The sequence below is a fragment of the Prinia subflava genome, chromosome 2, assembly GCF_021018805.1.
Source record: "Prinia subflava isolate CZ2003 ecotype Zambia chromosome 2, Cam_Psub_1.2, whole genome shotgun sequence".
NCBI lineage: Eukaryota > Metazoa > Chordata > Aves > Passeriformes > Cisticolidae > Prinia > Prinia subflava.
Window position 1 is genome coordinate 63,870,833 of NC_086248.1, and position 20,841 is coordinate 63,891,673.

The 20,841-nt window shown below is 42.9% G+C and overlaps 1 protein-coding gene across 7 annotated transcripts in view; it reads left to right on the forward strand.

Annotated features, from left to right (window-relative positions):
* Window positions 1-20,407, forward strand: part of NHSL1 (NHS like 1) — a 175,577-nt gene extending 155,170 nt beyond the window's left edge. For 2 of the 7 annotated variants that reach the window (XM_063390268.1, XM_063390272.1), the window contains exons 5-8: window positions 1,310-1,441; window positions 10,185-13,601; window positions 14,131-14,260; window positions 17,716-20,407. In XM_063390268.1, the coding sequence (XP_063246338.1) occupies window positions 1,310-1,441; window positions 10,185-13,601; window positions 14,131-14,260; window positions 17,716-18,439 (4,403 nt within the window). In that variant the 3' untranslated portion in view covers window positions 18,440-20,407. Of the gene's footprint in view, window positions 1-1,309; window positions 1,442-5,897; window positions 8,079-10,184; window positions 13,602-14,130; window positions 14,261-17,715 lie in introns of those variants that run through there. The other 5 variants (XM_063390270.1, XM_063390274.1, XM_063390269.1 and 2 more) reach the window with 4 other exon arrangements.
* Window positions 20,408-20,841: the final 434 nt, after the last annotated feature.

Consider the following 20,841-nt stretch of genomic DNA (forward strand, 5'->3'; position numbering starts at 1 on the left):
CTGTGGTCAAGGCTCCGGTCAAACAGAGTCAGAGTCTTTATATCTACAACATGGTGAATGAAAATGCTACATTTTTTCCTGGCATTTTCACAAGTCCACATGCTGTACTTTAATATGTGACTGTATCTTTAACTGTTATAGAGGTAATGAGGTTTTCTATGCTACTCATGCGACACACATCATACTGATGTGCAGTCACCCGGGGTAATTTTTGTGATGTATTCGTTACCGTGCGTTAATCACTTTTTAGAGGGAAATAATTTGGTCATCAATTTTCAAAAAAGCGTACAGTGAAAAAAATGTACAACGTATATCAAGGTTTTTCTGCCTTTAAGTTTTAAATGGGTCATCTAAAGGACACTGAGCAGTGCTTTAAAATGCTTAAATTTCTAAAAAAGGAACTTACATGTGAGCTATGGGGGGTAGCTGTTAAAATTTTAGAAGTGACAGGGAATTAGCTGATGATCTATAGGGCAAGCTTTATCTTACTACTAGTAAAATGGCCAAATTATAAACCTCTAAACAAAAGTGAATTCCTAAAGAAAAGCTGCTTTATGATAGTGGTTCTTCTGGGTTCCATTATAATACAGCACATGGTCATCATAAGGCTTTGTCTGGCAAAGTGCACTTACACCTTTTTTTTAGCTCTTGCCATTGTATATTTTTATAATCATCTGTAAAGTTTCAATTTTAAGCAGCTTTCACTCTGAAATATTTATGAGTCCACGAGATCAGTTTGATCTCTGCGTGCTCCGTAGTTCTTATTTGTATTCGTGTTAAAAGATCAACACCAGAAATGTGGTACACTTGACAGGTTCAGAGCAACTTGGAATGAAAAAGAAGGGCCTCATGCAAGTTAATGATGGAGCTGTGCAAAGGCATCGTAATAGCTGTTGCCAATAGCAATGTCTGTTCCTGCATAAACCATTGTGATCTTTCATTTTCATGAGCAGATTTGCTTTTTCTGCAGCTCATTACTTAAAAATAAATTAACAAAACCAAACCAAGAAAAATCTATGAAGGACCAAATAAAAGCAAGGATTCTCTTTGCTTGTGGAATTAGAGCTGCTCTCACCAAATATGAACTGGGCTCAGGAAGTCAAAATTCCTTTTAAAGAATTTGTGTTTGAAACCTTACTGTGACAGTGTGCTGTATCTTCCTTCAGTGTAAACCTTCATTGTAGGACCAAGCTTAACACCATTTATTAATGCCTTTTTTTCCATTTCTACAAAAAAACTAGTGGAAGAAAGTGCATGACGTCAGTGTGCTTGGAAGTAATGTTGCTTTGCTTGTTCTACCATGTATTAGGGGAGAATTTCGACCGCCAAGCCAGCATTCGGCGGTCTCTAATTTACACAGACACGGTGGTAAGACGGCCGAAGAAAGTCAAAAGGAGAAAGACTATTACAGGAATCCCTGACAACATACAAAAGGAGCTAGGTATGGCTCATCAGAACTGTATTCCATCCACTGTTCATTGTCACTGCTTATCATTACTCATGACATTAATAATTATCATTATTAATAACATTACCAGTGCTCATGAAACCAAATACAGTCTGATAGCCTATTTCAGTTCCAAATACATGTGTGCCTCCTTGCCACCTCTTGCATTGGGAAGTTGGGACCTTTAATCTGTTGACTTCCATCTGTTAAAGGGAACAGGGTGTTTGGAAAATGGTGTACTGGTACAATGAAACTCTGCAGGGATGTAAGGTTTCTGGACTTTATTGCTTTCCTTTAGATTTGGTCATCTTCTTCAGGATGTTCACCAAAGCAAAACTAAAGCGGGCAGGTGTATTGGCTTGTATGTAATTACTTGTGAAGTAAATCAATTCATGAATGCCTTCCTGAATCTGCTGAGGATTACATCAAGAGTGAAAAACCTATTTTTCAGTTCAGTTTTGACAACTCCTTAAATAGGAGTGTTACCTGATTGGCAGTAACTTACCTGTGTTTACTACCTATTCCATATATTCTGAAGGAAAGTTGTCTTTCCTTCAGAATATATGGAATAGCTGATAAACCCAGGTAAGTTTGGTTTATTAAGAAGGAGTACTGCCTGAGGTAGTGTAAATGTGACTGAATAGATCACATTTACACTATCTCAGGCAGTCCTTCACATTTTGTAGCAGATGTGAATTCAAAGCTGATGAAGCAGTCTGAATTTTGGCAGACCTTTCAGACACTTTTTGCAGAATTCTTTCATTTAAATTGTGTTATTTTAGTTTGTTTCTTAAAAAATTATTTCTGCTTTTCCCAGATTATAACTTCACAGATAAAAGTATGCACCCCCACGCACTTTTTTTCTCAGTAGAGGAAGAATATATTTTAAAATAGTCTGGCAGAACTTAATTTTGTTGTTTTACATATGAAATCATCTCAGATATTGATGATTTCTGCAAGTTTTACTACCTTGCATGTTGCCTCTCTTTATTTTTTAATTATGTTTTCAGTTCTTGGTTATTTTTCTGGGTTTTTCAGAAACAGAAGCAAAAATCTGTAGCTTGTCTGGGTGGGTTTGAAATGAGCTAGAGGGTCAGGCATAGAGAAAGCCAAGAAACAGACAACTACATGCAGAGAAGTTTGTGAGTGGAATTGTGCTCCTTCAGCATCTGTAATGAAGGAGTGCCCTGCCATGGGAATCCTCTGCCTCAAGAAAGCATTTACAAAACGTAAAGGTTACATTTGTGACCACTTCAAAAAGATATTTCATGCTTGAAAACATCAACTGTAAATTTATGTGGTGGAGTAAACTGAGAATGCAGTTGGTATCTGTCCTAAAAAGAATTCTTCAATTAATATCTTACAAGAAGTTTATGACCTTTGCCAATCTGATCACTAAGGCGACAAGTTTTTATCTTGATTTTTGTCTTTCGTCTCTGTGCTGAGCACATTTCATGTTGCACTGCTTGAAGGTTTTCCTTGGCTTCTATTTTAAGTTGTGGACTGGCAGTATCCCACTGTAGGAGTTCTTTCTGGATGGTTCTCTGGCGCACAACCTGCAGACACATAGGGCTTCAGCCATCTGCCCTACGGCAGAAGTTGTCTGAGGAGCTCCATGTTGCTTCTGTGGTGGTTGTATCTCTTCCAGGGAGCAAATTGAATGCCAGGAGAACTCTGTGATGGCAGAATCCATCCTCTTAGTGTATTGGTTGGTTTGAAAAGAGTGATGGTGTCTTCATCTTAGTACCTGGGGAAACCAGACATGCTGCAGCAAAGTGACTTAGCCAGTCAGCCAGCAGGCTGCTGGCAAGGCTGGCAGTAATTGCAAGTCTCCCCCATCCCTGTTCAGTGCTCTTTCTGCCTTTTCTCCCCTGTCACTCCCCAAATATTTCTGTAGCAGTCCATTCCCTATTTCTCCTACGCTGTCTCAAAACAAACGAGTTGTTTTAAAACATTCCACAGTTCATTTGATCAGAACGAGTATCCGGACTAAACTCCAAATCAAGCAATTGCATTATGCCTATTGACATTCTCCCTGTGGTTTCAGCTGAATAAATCTCTTTGTTTCTCCCCTAAAGCATTGCTGTGAATGGCTATAATATTTACACAGAGATTAAAATCCCTTGGTACACCAGAGTTGCTGCATGCAGGCTAAATAACCAACATATACAGCAGATTCTTGTAACCTCTTGTTTATCCTTCAGAAGGAAGCAGAAACTTGAGAGAACCTCAAAGCTTCAACCAGGCTTGGACTATTTTCATTTCTTGTGAGAGAGCCTGGAAGAATTTTTGTCAGGCCAAGCTGCTGGGGTTCTCCCCTGGCTTCTTTGGGTCCTTTGGAACAGAAGAGACCAAGCAGAAGAGAAAGCTTGCACTGGCTGCTGGCCTGACCTCAGCAGATGTGGTACCCTCATAGAACTTAGCCAGACATACAGAAAGGAGAAATTAACTGCACCCGTGTGCTCAAAGTGTCTTTAAACATTCCTGCTTTTTACCATTGAAATGCTGTTGTGTTTTCACAGGTGTCCTCCAACAATCCAGCCTCTCTGTGTAGACTGGAAAATTCTGCATAAAATATTCTGCATAAATAAAATGCAATGTGATAGATGGGATTCTGAGACACAGTAAGAATGTGAGCTGTCTACCAGTTTAGAGATGGCAGTACTTTTTGAAGTTGTTTTTTAACTGCAGCACCCTCTCAGTACTGTTTAGCAGAGTGACACCAAAGTAACAGGAGAAGGCAAAGCATTCTTCTCTCTGCCAAACACAGCAATGAAAAAAAATTAGTTCTGCATACTTCTGAATTATCTTCCTGTTTAATGGGAGTCGGTGTTGGGTCAAATCTGCAGAAAGAGCAAGAAACTTGGAGTTTTTACTTCAAGTGCTCTTGGTTTCTCTGCTCTGTGTTGCCATTATCCACTGTCTCTAGATGTCTTCTTCACATAGTACCTTAAATGCAAACCTGTATTCTGCCGTCAGACAAGAAGATGATTCCCAAACAGAAGTTTGGTAGAGATGAGCACCTCTCTGGAAGAACCTAATTTCTTGGCTTTTGGTTATCATCAGCTCCTGTCACACGTTCCAACTCCCCAGATGAAGTAATGGCAGCAGAATGCTTTCCACCTTTCCATGGTCCCTTCTTTGTGTTAGTGCTCTAGGGTATGGCTCAGACTAACTTTCTTTTTGTGCAGGTTCCAAGTTACCAGGTGGTGAGTGTTTCTCCAGAGGTCTGCACCAGTGCAGTTCCAGACACCAGTGGGCAGCTTCTGGTGTCCCAGACTCCCTCCCTGTCTTGCAGGAGGAACAGGTCTCAGACCTGACCATCAGTTCCACCACAGTTCCTAATAAACCTATCCCACCAAAACAGGGGAGAGGGAAATATCTTCAACTTTTCCACTTTTTGATTCCTCCTTCTTCTGACAGGCATTTTGATGTGTTTTTTTTTAATTATTCCAACAGAAAGTTTCTGTCCTCTTGGTTTCCAAAAATGTGTTCTAATCTTATGCTTTGTACTTCCTTTGGATTATTTAAATTCTTTTTTTCCATCTTACAGATGCAATCCATAGTCTTTTTGGCTCTGTGATTTTTTTGCCCCATGTACTTTTTCCCCCCCTTCTTGACTTAAGGGTTCAATGGGTCAGAATGACCTCATAGAATTTTTTCAGCTTATTTTCCTACCTCACTTTTTCAGTAGCTCACTGTCACCTGTAGGATTTCGTGTCTGTCCTGGGGACGGGAAGGACTGACACCTCAACTGTCAGTCCTTCATTTGCTTTCTTGCTGTGCAGCTCAGACCCCTGGTGGCACCGGTTGGTGTCTCAGGTATCGTTTGGGACTGTTGAAGTTCTCCATTGACATGCCTGAGAGGAAGCAATTCCATTCTCAGCAGCATGGGGGCAAATAAGTCCTTCTGATCTCTGGAAACGCAGCTGTTCTATTAAAAGTGCCTCTTAATTGATACTCTTCTCCAATTAGTTCCCTCCAGGGCTAGCAATCACTCAAATTACATGTCCCGTGGGTAGGAAGAGTCCCAGACACCCATTGGTCCTACAGAAATACCACACAAATACCCACCCAGCTGTTCCAGCCAAGTAATTCTGCACCTGCTTCTATTTGAAACTTTAGCAGTCTTTGGAGAGAATATCTCTGTTTCATTGTTATTGTGCCTTTTCACTAATACTGGGTTTATACCTGTAGTATTTCACCATTGTACGTTTCCAGCACTATCCATAGGTCAGGTGTTAGGAAGCAGGTATAATCTGCTTTTTGGTACTGGGGGAATGAAAAACACAGAAGCCAAGAATATAAACTTCACCAGAGGCTGTTAGGTTAGAGAAATGAACAGAACCAAGAAAACTTAATTCCCAGTATTTACATCAGAATTTTCCCTCTCTGGATGGCAGTGGTATGTGCAAGTATTCAGGATATTTTTTAGCTGACAGTACTGAAAAGTTTCACTGGGTTCACTGCAATATTTTTTTTCCCTCTGAGACATTACAGATGCTTCATGGAGCACAGTGAAAATTCCTTAAAATTGCCATAAGCCAAATGTATTTGTCTGTTGCTTGTAGAGTGTCTGTTAAAATCACTCAGTTTGTAAGTGCTGGGGTAAAACAGATTGAGAATCTCTGAGGGTTTTTTATAACACTAAATTGTGGTGCCTGCACAGTGACTTAGCCAGTTTACCAGGTTTGCAGGAGGATTGCTAGGTGGGGCAGAAGGAGGCAGTGAGAGCAGCATACCTTAGGAATGTGCCTGTGGCATAAGAGACAGGCGCTTACATTAGAAATGGTTTGTCAGAAGGTAAGAGAGACTACTTCTTTGTTCTTGTTGAAACAAGCATGTACTTTGTGACACTGACACATGCACTGTTTATCTTTTCAAACACTTGGTTTTGCATGCCCATTTCAGTGCAGAGGGCCTTTCAAGTGATTCTCTGCAACGACCTGCTGGTGCCACAGCATCAGCTGGAGTCACAGCAGGGCTCCTGGAGCTAGTACCTGGCCCCAGGGATTATATGCAGACACCCTTTCTTCCCCATCACATTTGCCAAATTTGTCATTCTCAGTCCCTGTCCTCTCTAATGAGCAACACCAGTGACTACCAGAGTCCACAGAGTGGGTATTCCTTACTTGCTGCTGGAGTCTGCACTAAGCATGCGCAATAGTGAAGAGCATTTGCCCTGAGAGAGATTTTCAGCACAGTAGGGTAATAAAGAAGAGAAGGGTGTAGATACAGGTCTCCTGTGGTGGACGTCACCCTGACTGCAGTGCTGCCCGACACAGGATAATACAAAAGGCAGACAGGACAGTTGTTATTTTCAGCCACATTTATCATGCACCCAGTTTGCAGCTACTTCTGAATTTATAATGTTCAGCATCTGTAACCTGATGTCTGGTTCTGCAACATTTTTTGCTGCTGGCTGCTCACAGGTTGTCCCTGCAATTAGTTGGACTTATGGATGGTATTGTTTAAAAGATCTGATTCTGTTCAAGGATTTTGGTGTTGCAGATATCTTCTATCTTCTGACTGCTGTTTATTTAAGTAGGTGTTTTCTGACAAACCTCGCATTATCAGTGTAGTAGTCAAAGGTTTGAGCTGTCCTCTAGAATGGGATTGTCTTCTAACTGCAGTGCTAGAACCAACGAAGATTTTAAGGGGATTTGAAATTCCTTGCTTTCCAGTATTACTCAGGAAGCGAGAGTGAGGGGTTTGCAGTGCATTTGTAAATTGCAAATAAAATACTCCTCGCTACCCTCCTCTGAATTTCACCAAATTCACAAACACCTCAGCATTTTACCAGTATACCTGAACCTGAAATGTTCCTCTGGTTGATTTTTTGAACCATTGAACCATTTTCCCTGCAGATTTCTGTTGTCCCTCTTCAGAAAACAGAACTATAAAATAAGTAAATCCTCACAGCTTTGCATGAGATTATGCATACATGTAAAACCAAAGCTGAAAGAGTTTCAGAATATGCTGCATTTCTAAAAAAAAAAAAAATTTTAAAAATCTTATGTTCCTGTAATAGTAACACCAACGCAAAATTCCATCCCTGACCATATCCCATAGAACTATTGAAAGATGTAGCCCCATAGTTTATATTTCTGAAGCTGGGCTGTCTTGCTCTCCATAATCCTGTGTTTATTTGGGCTCTGAATCATTCTAACTAGAAGAGGCCTCGCACCACGGCAAGATGGGCTTTGCTTCCCTGTAGTATTGAGGTTGTGAACATTCACTGCTGTTGAGTCAGTTTATGGAGTTTCCCAGAGCATATTAGTCTGGACCGTAAATGACATCTATCCTGGTAACAAACCCAGGGTAAGCCCTGGTTCTCAGCAGCGTCCTGCAGCTGGTTGTTGATGCTGCCCCCTTGTTAATGTGCTGCTCTGGCACTGCTCTGGCTGGGGCAGCCAGCAGTGCCCAGGCTCTGGTGGGGTGTGTCTGCCAAGCGAAGGGGCAGGAGCTGCTGCGCCAGGAATTTTGGTATAGCTGTCACTGGCCTTCTTCATTCAGTGCCTCTTTAATTCAGTGCCATTAATTTTCTTTTTCAGACATCACTGTGCATTTACCATGAACAGTATGTCCCGATAAATGTGTTCTCACACTCCTTGTTTTGGAGAAGGAGAAGGTGAGGTTAGCAAGTCCAGCATTGGTCCACTTCACCATTTACCTTTTGTAGCAGTAACATTTTGAACAGACATAAAACACCCATCTGCATTATGCTACTTGTGGAAGAGAGTGCATTTAGCTTCCTTTGTGAATACAGTACAAACATATCACGTATTGAAGTGAAGTGCTCTCAGCCACAGGTCGCTACGGGACAGTATTAGATACCTGCTGTAGTGCTGACAGCTTCATTCTCCACCAGCAGTATCCTTTTGTCTCACTTGCATGTGTGTTTGTGTGTGCCTGTGTGTTTCACAGTGGCAGAAGAAGAAAAATACGCCACCTCTTCGGTCATTTACATGCCTTGGCATGCAGATTTTTGTTACCAGATATTTTTAATTGACCAACAGTTAAAATTGGTGACTCCATGTGTCCAGAAACATTTGTAATGTCTACTTCAATGTTTTTCTCCGTCTTAACCAAAGGGATGCACTGATTCCATACAAAAATACACCTGGAAAGGAAGATTATTTTTCTTACCATATAGTTCTTAATAACTGTATATGGAATATGCAAATCCCTTTCTTGGTTGGCTGCAGTAGTCCATCTGTTCTGACAATATCTCGTATTAGATTATCCGAGACATTTGCCAGCATCTGAGTATCTAGCTTTGCAGCAAGCCTCTATCAGATGCAGAAAGAGGCTGCATTTTTATGAAAGCCAGAGAATTTACACAAAGCAAGCTAACTAGGCTTCAAGCTGCTGAAAGACTACTTGCATGCCTGAGGAAAAGAAGTAAACAATCTTTTTTGTGTGTGCTGCTTTAACTGTAGCCTTTTCAGAGCTCTCTTTTCCTTACCCTAAATGCCTCTTCTGCCTGCCAAGAATCAGGATGATTAAATGTCCTTTAAGTGGTGTTTAAAGCTGCATGGTGAGAATACCTATCCTCCCAATGCAGTTTCATATAGTAAATATGAAAGGAGAACATTCCTTTCAGGCATGCTACTTTCATTGCTCCTGAGGCTTGCTAAGGCAGAGATTTGAAATAACCAGTTTTCCCCCACAGTGACATATGTGTAGCATCCTTACCAGCATCTCCAGCAGCATGCCTGCCTCTCCCTTGCTATTTATACAGCAGTGCAACTGAATTCAAAAGCAACAGCCTTACACATACTAATTTTAAAGCAGTCCTCTGGTTTGTGATTTTAAAAGGCGGCTACCAATAAATTTGTAAATTTAAAAGAGCCCTAGAATCCTTTCTGTTAATAACTATATTTTGAACTAAAACTGATATTTCATTGTCTTCGAAGTTGAGGGTGGGGGGAGTTACGCCAATAAGTGATTATTCCTTCTTTTGAACAAAGTGGTTATTTATTTCCTGATGGTGCTGAGGATGAGACATCAATACCAGCTGGTTTTTTTTTTTCCAATTCTTAGAGTTTTTTCCTTTATGATAAATAGAAGTAGTTGTATGGAGAAACATAATCTAATGGTTTTCTTTGCAGTGTTGGATAATGCTTACATGAATGCTGTTATAGCAGATGTATTATTTGTGGTAAAACAATGCACGTTTCCATGTGTTAGCATTCTTTCAGACAAACTGCAGGACTTGGAAAGCTATCTGTGTCTCCTGAAATGTCTTTTTTCTGAAGTGTAATGCCTGTAAAAAGCAGATCCTTTTATTCATATTAGTCCCCAGATTTCCTTCCCCTTTTCTTTATTGCACAAGGCATTAGCATGGGAACACACTTCACGTTTCTCAGGCTTTTGTCTGTTCCTGCTGCGTTTCCTACTGGAAGTCAAACAGTACTACTTGGTTTCTGACACAACTGATTACTATGGAAATTATTACCATGTCATAAACAGAGGATTTCATGTGTCGAATGTGCAGCAGGAACGCAGACAGTTCTGTAAGCAGAAGGTTCCTGGTAATAAGGAAAAAGGGAAGAGAAATGGAGAAAACAGACGATGCCTCTGCAAAATCCATTGTTGCAGATTCTTCTTCAGAAGGCATAACCTGCAGGAGCATGGGGATCGAGCAGTTTGCTGGGTTGCTGGTTTTTTAAATGAGTGAGAAGATAAATATGAGTTTGTGCTTCAAGAAATAATTATTTTATTTTGACTCCAGCAGTTGGTACTGGCCAAAGTGATTTCCGAGGGCATTCGATGTATGTCCCAGATCACTGTTCCACGCTAGGGAGACTGGACAGCTACCGCTCTGCTATGCAACGCTCTGAAACCAAGGACACCAGCTGCCAGACGGAGGAAGTTAAAGTTGTGCCCCCTTCAATGAGAAGAATACGAGCACAGAAAGGACAAGGCATTGCAGCCCAGATGTCTCAGTTCTCCAGCTCATCTGGAAACATGTCAGTGATGAGTGATTCTGCTGCAGTTATATTTGCTTCTCGCCAAAATAACGACATGGGTTTTCACAGCTTGCCTCGGGTTGGTGCGAGAGTGTCTCTGCAGTCCCTCGATCAGACACAGAGCATGATGTCGAGGCAGACCGAAGACATTGCTGGCACTTTACCCCACCAGATAAGTAAATTGCAGGTGGATGATAGTGTTGTGCATCTGAGGAATAATCCCACAATGGGGACTCTTTCGAGGCCAAAGTCCCAAGAGGTGAGAAGCTGTGATAGCGAGAAATCCTCAAGCCCAGCATGTGTGGTGTCTCCTCATGCCACTTACTCAACGAGCGTCATACCCAATGCAACACTGTCATCCTCCTCGGAAGTTATCCTTATTCACGCTGCCCAGAGTGTTGGATCATTGGATAGTAAAATTTCCAGCTCCACTGCCTTTCCAAATCCAAGAGACAATCCGCCTACCAGCAGTGCAATAAGTGGGAAAGAAGATCACCATTCTTCCAGTGGTAACTGGAGTGAGAGTAGCTCCACACGTCACTCACAGACATCGGATACCATCCCATCTAACACTGTCATGATGCTTTCTCTTGGTGACTCTGCTGTCTCTCTAAGCACTCCTGGGAACGCAGAGGCTGGATCTCAGAGCATGAGCTACAGCTGTAGGAGCACTGCTGCTTTAGCAAGCCCTTCGCAGGACAGCGATGGTCGGAGTGAATCCAGCTATTCTGGGGAGCGAGCACAGGCAGCAGTGAGCAGCACGGAGCACTGGTTGTACAAGTCTTCAGAAAACAGCGAGACCCCTTCACGCAAGGCGGTTTGTACAACACCAGGCTGTGCCACGCCCGGCAGCAACCGGAGCAGCAGCAGCCTGGAGAGGATGTCAGTCAGGGATGATTCCACTTCCCTGTATTCTGTGGACCACGATGGCTATTACAGCTCCATGCATATGGACTCTGGACTAAAGTCAGACATGCCATGCAACAGTACTAATGGTTTTGAGAACCCCAGAGACAGCGTGGTAAATGTCTTTGAAGGAAAGGAGAAGAGACATCAAGATGACCACTCAGGCCAAGGTGACAAATCCCTTGCAAGAAACATCTCCCTGAAAAAGGCAAAGAAGCCACCTTTGCCACCATCCAGAACAGACTCACTCAGAAGGATGCCTAAGAAAAAAGCCCAGTCCAATGGACAGATACTTGATGAAACCCTCATTGCCACACTCCAGCATTCTCTGCAGCTGAATCTCAAGTGCAAAAACGGCAGCTCCCCTTCCCAGAGCCCCTGCAGTGATTATGAGGATCCCTGGGTGTTGCGCTCCCGCAGCCAAAGCTCGGTCAGTGCGAGCAGCAGCATGATGTCCACCACTGCTCCAAACCTGTACTCCATCTGCACAGTCACTCCCTCCCAGAGTGAAACAAGTAGCATAAAGTCGGAGTATGCTGACCAGTGGGGTTACTACAGTGACTATGCCGCAGTGGCAGATGACCAGGTGAAATCTCCAGTGGCCCATTCTGCCAGTACATCATCTGCTCTCAGTGATTACAGCATCAGCCACTTCAGTGATGGCTCAAGGGCTTCTGTGCCACAAGTGCCCAGTGGACTGGCCAAACCAAAGAGTGCTTCTCCAGAGAAATCCCACCGAGTCACATCGCCATCAAGTGGGTACTCCAGCCAGTCCAATACACCCACTGCGCTTACTCCAGTGCCTGTACTTGTAAAGTCTGCATCATCAGGAAATGGGAAATCCAAGCTGAAGCCTAAAGTGCCTGAAAGGAAGTCCTCTCTTCTGTCTTCGGTTTCCGTGTCTTCATCATCCACTTCTCTTTCTTCAAATACATCTACTGAAGGGAATGTGAGTGTGAAGAAACTGGACCCTGCCCTGAGCCCTCCTGTGGATTCTGCTGCACCGCCTCCACCACCTCCTCCTCTTCCAACATCTCCACATTGCTCTGAACTTTCTCCTCCTCCTCCTCCTCCTCCAGCAGAAGTCACGGATCTGTCACCGTTGTCGGCTTCTCCCACGTTCCCCCCTCCTCCGCCAGAAGCCGGTGTAAATTCTACCTTTGCTCAGACTGTCCCATGGTTTCCGCAAGAAGCCTCTATCAGTTCATTCTCTTCCCCTGTTCCTCCTCCTTCCTCTTGCCCCTTAGCTGCCCCGCCACCAGCACCACCGCTTGATCCCAAAATAACAAAAGGTGTAACAATATACCCACAGTATTCTTTCAAGAAACGCAACCAGGAGGATTCTTGCTACAGTCCGGTGAAACAGCCACCCAGCAAGCAAGATGCATCAAGACCTGTGATGCCTTTAGTAACCACCAAAGCACTGCAGATGGTGCAGTTGAGGTCCGTGAGAAAATCAACAGAAGGTGAACCATCAACTGAATCTGTTTGTGAAGCCACCTCTCAGGAAAAGGGTACTGCAAACTCATCGTCACAGTCTTTGCTAAAGCCGTCTCTCTCACTAAAACTCAGTACCAGCTTAGGCGATGAGGAAATGAAAACTCAAGGCACTTCATTTAAAAATACAGTTCAAACACTGTCTCGGGGTTCTCCTCTCATTCTCTCTGATAACACACCTGTACTTGACAGTGATCAAAAGCCTGTGAGTGCAGTAGGTCTAAAGAAATCTTCTGAAGTTGGTGCTCTGGGGTCAACCGCTGATGACACACCTGAGTCCTCAGTGCAGAGTGAAGACCTCCCTTCTGGCATGTCACTTCAGGGGTCACCAGCATCTCCTGACAAGACTCAGGTTGTATTGCCAAGCAAGAAACCGCCTCCTATTTCAAAGAAACCCAAACTGTTCCTTCTGGTACCACCTCCACAGCTAGACCTTACAGTGGAGAAAGCAGCTGAAGTGAGCGATACTGCCAGAAGCCCGACTAAGAGAGACGCTGTGCTTGCACACTCTGAGGAGGCGAGAAACTGTCTTACAGATGGACTCGGTTCTAGCGAGATGGACTCTGGCAGCCTGGTTCCTGAGGGAGGAGCTGCTGGATTCACCTTCTCTGAGACAGTGGGAGCGAATGCCTTTGTGGTACAGCCTGCTTCATCACCAGTTCAAGAAGAACCCAGGCAAGAGGAGCAGTCTGCTTTTGATGAAGGAAGCAGCTCAGGCAGCAGCCAAGACAGTGGCAGTAACACTGACGGGCACCTATCTCAAGAGAATGAAAGTGGTGAGTCTCTTTTCTCGGACTAATTCAGATGCAGCAGTAGCTGTTTTGAAGAAGGTGGGGAGTAAGAATAGTCATCCTAGCATTGAGGTAGCATTCTGTAGAGGGCAGAACCTCTTGCGATTGTTACATCTAAAACAAAAAAAGAAAGTTGCAGGGATCTGATTAATACTTCATGACATTTCATACAATTTCTTTCTGACTTCTCATTGTTGCAGACACAGAAAGAAAATTATGCTTTATTTAACCGTGCTCGTATTAAAGCATGCTATGAAAACAGTTAATTTGTTAATATTGGGTTTGCATTTTAGTGGAAGCCTTACAAATTTTCTGTTGTTACTGTTCTCCACCTCTTATGTGTGAGCAAGCAGAGGCATTTATTTTATGCACTGCAGTTCCCTAAGCAGGCGTTGATCTGAAATCACAATAATGACAGCGCTGCGCTCACTCAGCCCATCGGGTGCTTGTCCTTGGGGTGTGCCCATGGGGTTTGCATGACAGACTGACTGTGTTGTTTGTTCTCTTTGCATAGTGGAGGTGTTTGAATCAGACACAGCCAGCAGTTCATTCCTGCCAAGCAGTACTTATGGGGAAGAGACGGACGGAGTGGCAACACCGGCAAGACCAAGGACTACCGAGGATCTTTTTGCAGCCATTCACAGGTACTACAGAAACTGCCCTTCCTGTACTGTCAGGTCTGGTAGGTCTCTCAGAAATTAATTTAACATTGCTTTATAAAACACTCAATTACAACAGTCATGGCTTTAACAGAAAAGACATACTTACTAACTTTCTACTAAAGCTGTATGTGAGAAAAAGGAGGAATTTGCATTTTATTGTTTTATAAATGTATTTAATCCATTCTGAACTAAAACCAGCCAGATTAAATGGATGTAGATTATATTATAAATACCTTGCCCTTTAAAATACCGTTACATCTAGTATTTATTGTACTGTTCTCAATCTGCCATATTAACTCTACTGTTGCTTTTTCTGTGTATCTTTTTGTTTTCATTCTCGTTCTTCTCCATCTCTTTTTACTCTCTTCGCTGCTTATATGGTGCAGTTTGGGACAGAGGCTCAACGCTAATGCTTCATGGCAAGCGTGGCTGAAACTGGCAAGTAACACGACATGTCAGTCATATGGCAAAACATATGGCAAACGCTGGATTATAGTTTGCCATAATCCAGCCTGAGATCGGGTGTTTTGTGTCAAACCGGTTCATGAATGAAATGTGCAATACTGGCTCTATTATTAATGACATTATTCATTTCCCTTGGAAATCAAATCATCCCGAATGGCAGCTAGATTTATGTGCGTTAGGTGCTCAAAAAGAAGAAAACCCGAAAAAGCCCCAAGGGCAGGAGTGCCCGAGGGCAGATGGGGAACGCGGGCTCCCTCGGAGCAGCGCTCCCGGAGCCGCCCGGGCGGGCCGGGCGTGGCGCCAGCGCCATCGCGTGGCTGCGCCGCGCACTGCACACCGCAGAGGGGCCGCTCCCGGCCGGGGAGCGGGGATTATCCAGGTGTCCCTTCAGCCTGTGCATCGGGAATGAGGGACGGGAAGAGAGCAGCTGGGAGGCTGCAGCATTTTGGATGCAAATGCTATTTTTTTTTTTTTCATTTTTGAAACAAGTCCTTTCCAGACATTACAAAAATTACATATGTATGATACCGACTTCTTATAATTTACTGTTACCCCTTAGAACTTGGCCTATATGCACCATTCTGAAAATGATCTGCCATTCTGAAAATGGTCTGTTGCATTCATGTTGCATAGTGCTCTCTAGAACTGTGTCAAATCTGGCTCTAGAATGGGATATTCTGGCCAGTAGCCATTCTCCTTTATGTATGCAGAGAGAGAGTGGATTTATGTGTATATGCACATACCTGTAATTCATGAGTTTGTGGGGAAATGGACAATGGAACTGGATGTGACATACTTAGAACTACTTGACAAATTTTTTTATTAAGACCTTGCTTTTTCCGGCTTTGGACTTCAACCACTTTCTTCCTTGGTTGCTAATTAATAAAAAAGGTTTTGGGTTTCCCCCACTGTTTTTAAGAGATATTACTTCAGTAATTGGCACTCTTGAATATATTCTTTGGAGCAAGACAAGAAATTTAGTGGTATGTGCATTAAGGGCAGGAAGAACAGTCCGAAGTTTTAAGTCATAGTTTTGTTTAAACATATATCCTATCTGTCTGAAAAGCCACCAAAACCAAATTTGGTTCTTAATTTAAAGTTCCTTCCGTAATTCATACATACTGAGAAACCTGGCTAGGTGCTGACAGCAAACTGACTGCTCTCCACTGCATTCTCAATCTTACGAGATCACTCCAAGCTAGGATAACAAAGTCTTTCCCTGCAGATCTAAGCAATTGATTTTTTTTTTCAATTTAATTTGGGGTTTGGTAACAGTACAACCCCAGCATTGCAGTGTTTAAAGATATCCATAGGCAGCCAAAACCCTAATGAAGGAAATTCTTTTCCCTGTAACAAATGCACACACATGTTCACATACAGACACGCAGAGCATCCAAGCACCAAAATCATCTGCTGCCTACAGCAGTAACACACAGTTAAATCAGGACGAGGCTCCTCCATTGACTGCTCCTGAAGTCATCAGTTTAACCCTCTGCTGTCTTCTGATGTCCATTCATCCTCAGGCTGAATGGACATTGGTATTCCATTCTTACTCCAGAAAGACAGGTGGAGGCAGTGGCAGCTGCTGAAAATAACAGCTGGTACAGCTGCCTGTGGGGACTTCACAAGTTGAGTTATGCATAAACTTCACCACTTAGGAGAGACAGGATTGCTCCAAAGTCTTGGCACAGCCTATAGCAATGTCTGTTGCTGCCACCTACTCAGCTGATGGATCCCGCTTCTTTGTTTTCAGGGGTTTCCTAATTATTAATAGGCTGCAATGCATGAACACATTTGAGCTTGCCTTGGCAAAATCTCAAGGCTTTTAAGAAAGTAAAGCTAAAGATCACATTAAGTAGAAATCTGTTTCACAAGGGGAATGGTTTGGATTGAACACATGCTTGACAAAAATTATTATGGAGTTTTATAGCATGATAATTTTATATCTCTGAGAAGTCTGTTGACTTGTTTTAAACTTCTGCCAAAATGCCATTTTTAAAATAAGGCTTTATACAATCTTTCCTAATTAATTCTTGCTCAGTCAACAAAGAAACAAAGCAGCTGTGCTACAGATACCAGGCATGTACATTTCTTTAAGATTTCTAGTAATGTGAAAATCAGGCAATAAAAGTCCAGTCTCCACATACTCCCAGTTCCATGGTTATCTCTTAATTTTTTTTTTTTGTGTTGTCACTGCACTTTGCATTTAAATAGACAAACACTCCGCTCTTTCATTTGGAAAGATAACTTTCTTGTCAGGAAGTTGGTCTCTCCTTCATTTAGTTGAAAGTTGCAATGACAGAGCACCAACATAACTGTGAATTTTGTCTGTGCACCTTGAGAGGAGCTGGAAAAGGTTTTTTTTCTGTTTATTTAGTATTTGGATTAGAGAGGGGCCTTTGTAATCATTTAATCCAGAACTGTTGCATGTGACTCCCTTTTCTGCATCCTCATCAGCAGTGCATTGCTGTGTCTTTTTTCTGAAGGAAAGTGCACTGAACTATACCTCTAATTCTTCAGAGACTGTCAAATGAAATAGTAATATGAAACAACCCATATACTTAGGTCACGTATTTTGAATCAAGTCTCCAAATTAACAGAGAAACTGCATGGAGTATAAATCTTTAAAGCACATTAGTCTAAGTAGTTGAATACTGACTCCAGAAAACCCGATTCACTAAATTTGCTAAAGTCTTTTGAACAGCAGTATTGCCAGTTTTAGTAGTTTCGTTGTTCCAGATTTGCAGAAAAAGAGTAACAAATTTACCTTGTACCTCCAATACTTGCATTAGTGCCTGTACAGTTCTGGTGGTGTTCTTACTCATGCTTTAGATTTAGATAACTTCTCCCTTTTCCCTGTCTCTGCTTTAGCTAATTCATTGTCATCCCTCTAAACTGAATTTAATCAGAGGAGATAAAAAGTTTCATTTTTGTGTCATCCTCTTTGTTTTTTGTGTTTGTTTCAAACTCAGATCCAAAAGGAAAGTCCTTGGCCGGAAAGATTCTGAAGACGACCGTACCCGCAACCATTCTCCGTCGCCCCCCGTAACTCCCACTGGTGCTTCCCCAAATTTAGGTACCCTCAAACAAGCTGGATCTATTCAGAGAAGCGTCCGCAAGAGCAGCACCAGCAATGACAACTTCAAAGCCCTGCTGCTGAAGAAAGGCAGTCGCTGTGACACCAGCTCCCGCATGTCCGCAGCAGAGATGTTGAAGAACACGGACCCGCGGTTCCACCGCACAAAGACAGACGCCTCCCCTGACCTTCCCGACAGCCCCGCCAGCTGCTCTCCCAGCAAGAGCAAACGGGCCCAGGAGGAGTGGGCCAAGAGCGAGGGCCTGATGCCAAGGAGCATGTCCTTCTCGGGCACGAGGTATGGCCGCTCACGGACACCCCCGTCTGCTGCCAGCAGCAAGTACAACGTCCGCAACCGCATCCAGAGCAGCCCCATGACTGTCATCAGTGAGGGAGACGGGGAAGTGGTGGAACAGTCTGAGGGCAGGGTCCGGAGGACTTTGGAACAGCAGCAAGAGGGGCAGCTTGATATGTGTAACAGTGATGAAATGGACATGAATGACTTCCCGTATGCTGAGGAGGCAGGCTGCAAGGAGACCTTGGATCCAGCCCATGTAGACTTAATGACTCAACCAGGTGCTTCAAGGAAGTATTTAAACTCTTCAGCTGAAGAAAGTTAAAAGGCAATGTGACAAAAGGCTTTGGATATTAGTCTAGAAAATCACAGGGACTAGATTTCAGAAAAAGCCCAGACCAGGACAAGGTTACTTTGCTGAGCATTTATTCCACGAACTGCATGTGTCTGTTTAAATGCTAAAGTGACGATGGTTCTGCATGGTTGGGTTGGGGTGGGGAGCACTTGCTTTGAATGAGTGGTCTGTGGCTTGAAGAAAGTTAACAGTTGAATTTTTTGTGTAAAGCCTTAGAAGTCCTCTTGTGGGGTGGGGAAGTTTTCTCAGAGTCTGTAGGGGTGTGAAGTTTTTCTTTTTCTTGAGACTGCAATTGTGCAAGCAAAATTTAGGAATAAGCCTGAAATGGGAAGGCTCCTGTGGGAGAGGCTGGACATTTGGTTCAAAAGCATAGTAGTGATGCAGCGTAGTGCATTCATTAAGCAGAGGGAGGCACAATGAGGCCCATTCACCTCTGAGAGAAGGTAGCATGGTTGGTGCTGTGGTTCCATGGCTCCTTGGTGGGCTGTGGCCCAACGTTCAATGAAGCGTGTCCTGCTCGAGCAATGAGCTCACCAGGTGACGGATCGGTCCAGGGTACTGTACTTGTCATTGTTTTTCCTGACAGAGAATGAACTGTGTAGTTAAGGTGCAAAAGGGAGCTGATTTTATAACACACTCCTGGCTGCCATGCAGCCACACATGTTCACCTGGTGAAACACACATTCCCAGGTGAATTGTTTCCTTGACTGGAGTATTCCCTTAGAGAGCTAGAACAGCTGGATGTGTGCGGAGGGTGCAAGCAGACATCAGGAAAGTGGGAGGTGAATGAAACGGTGTACTGCCAGAATTTGGATGGGTTACTGTCATGGTTTAGGAATGGTATTCCCAAATCTACTGCTCACCTGGAAACACTCCAAACCATGTACCGCTCACTCACTCCCCTCTCCTCTTACCTCTGTGGGTGGCTGGAGAGGAAAATTGGAGGCACAAAAGGTGAGGGTTGGGGGCTAATGAAAGAAAAATCTACTGGAAACAACAACGAAGTAAGAAAATGGACAGTTACAGCCACAATACGTAGAGTGTGCACGAAAGAGGTGAATGGTTCACAGGTGACAGCTCACCCTGCAGAGCCTGGTACTGTGTGACCTGCTGCCCCACTTCCTTGTCCCCAGCAGTGTTGTGAGGTGGTCTAGAATAACCTCTGTGTCCTGGCCACAGCCCCTCCTGGCTACTGCAGAAAGTGAGCCCTGTCCTGGCCGGAACCAGGACAGTTGTGTTTCTGAATTAGAAAGAGAAATTTGACTTGCACTACGAATCTGTAGGTGGAGCCCGTCTTTCAAAACTGAAACTTGGGAGTTGTGTTTTGCCAGAAATCTGGCTTTCATTTGTCAAGATGGGGAGACTATTACTTTTCATCACTTGAAATACAGATACTTGCTAACTTTTGGTTACCAAAGAATAAGTTACAGTTACTTTCCTTTTTGATTTGCCTGCAGTATTGCTCCTCTTTTTTAACCTTAATAATTTAGTGAGGTTTGTTTTTATTGTATATTTTACAGATAATAAGAACATTTAACGGTTTTCCAATTGTGAAGAAGACCATTAATTAAAACTGAAATATTGGCTGGAGTTTTTGGTTCTTGGTAGGAATGAAGCTTTTAATTTTTAATAAGAATTTTGCATCATTTGATGGCATGCGCAGTTTTTGTATTGTTTGTAAATATTGAAAGTTGTTAAAATATCTTTTGATCTCCTTACTGTAGAATTTTTACATTTTTAGATTGCTTTTAAGAAGAAAAAGCACTCTTTGTAGATTATTTATTTTAGAGAAATATGCTTGTAATCTCTTTCTTCAATCCTTTACTTGTTAGTTATGTAAATTTCAGGGGCCTTCATTTAACTCTTCCCTTCACAAGAAGGGAATAGTGCTGAAAATGCTGTGACTTTGCTTCAATAAAGAAAAAGCCTGCCAGTTGCCATATTGTCTTTTGAGTTGATTAAAATCTCCTTCAAAAGATGCGTTCCACAATGTATGGCAACCCACAGAATGCCATAATCCATGCCTCCAGGTACTAATCTCCTGTTTTCATTGCGATGTTTACTAATTCACTTTAGAGACAACTAAAGTGTACTCACACATCCATCCCATTTTGGTATCTCAAGTCTGAGACTAAAACAATTTAAACAATCCTAAGATTTTTCTAGTGTTGTGTGAGTATTTCTACTACTTCTCTCCTACTTGCAACCTGTCCCAGGAAACTAAAATTCTTGGAGAACCAGATTATAAGCAGAGTGAGTGAGAAGTGAAATGGAGAAGCTGAATCCAGCTGCACTCAGTGAAACAAGGGTGGGATTAACTGGTGCGCAGCAAACTTTCTACCATTTTTGTATGCTAACCATATTGAAAGAAC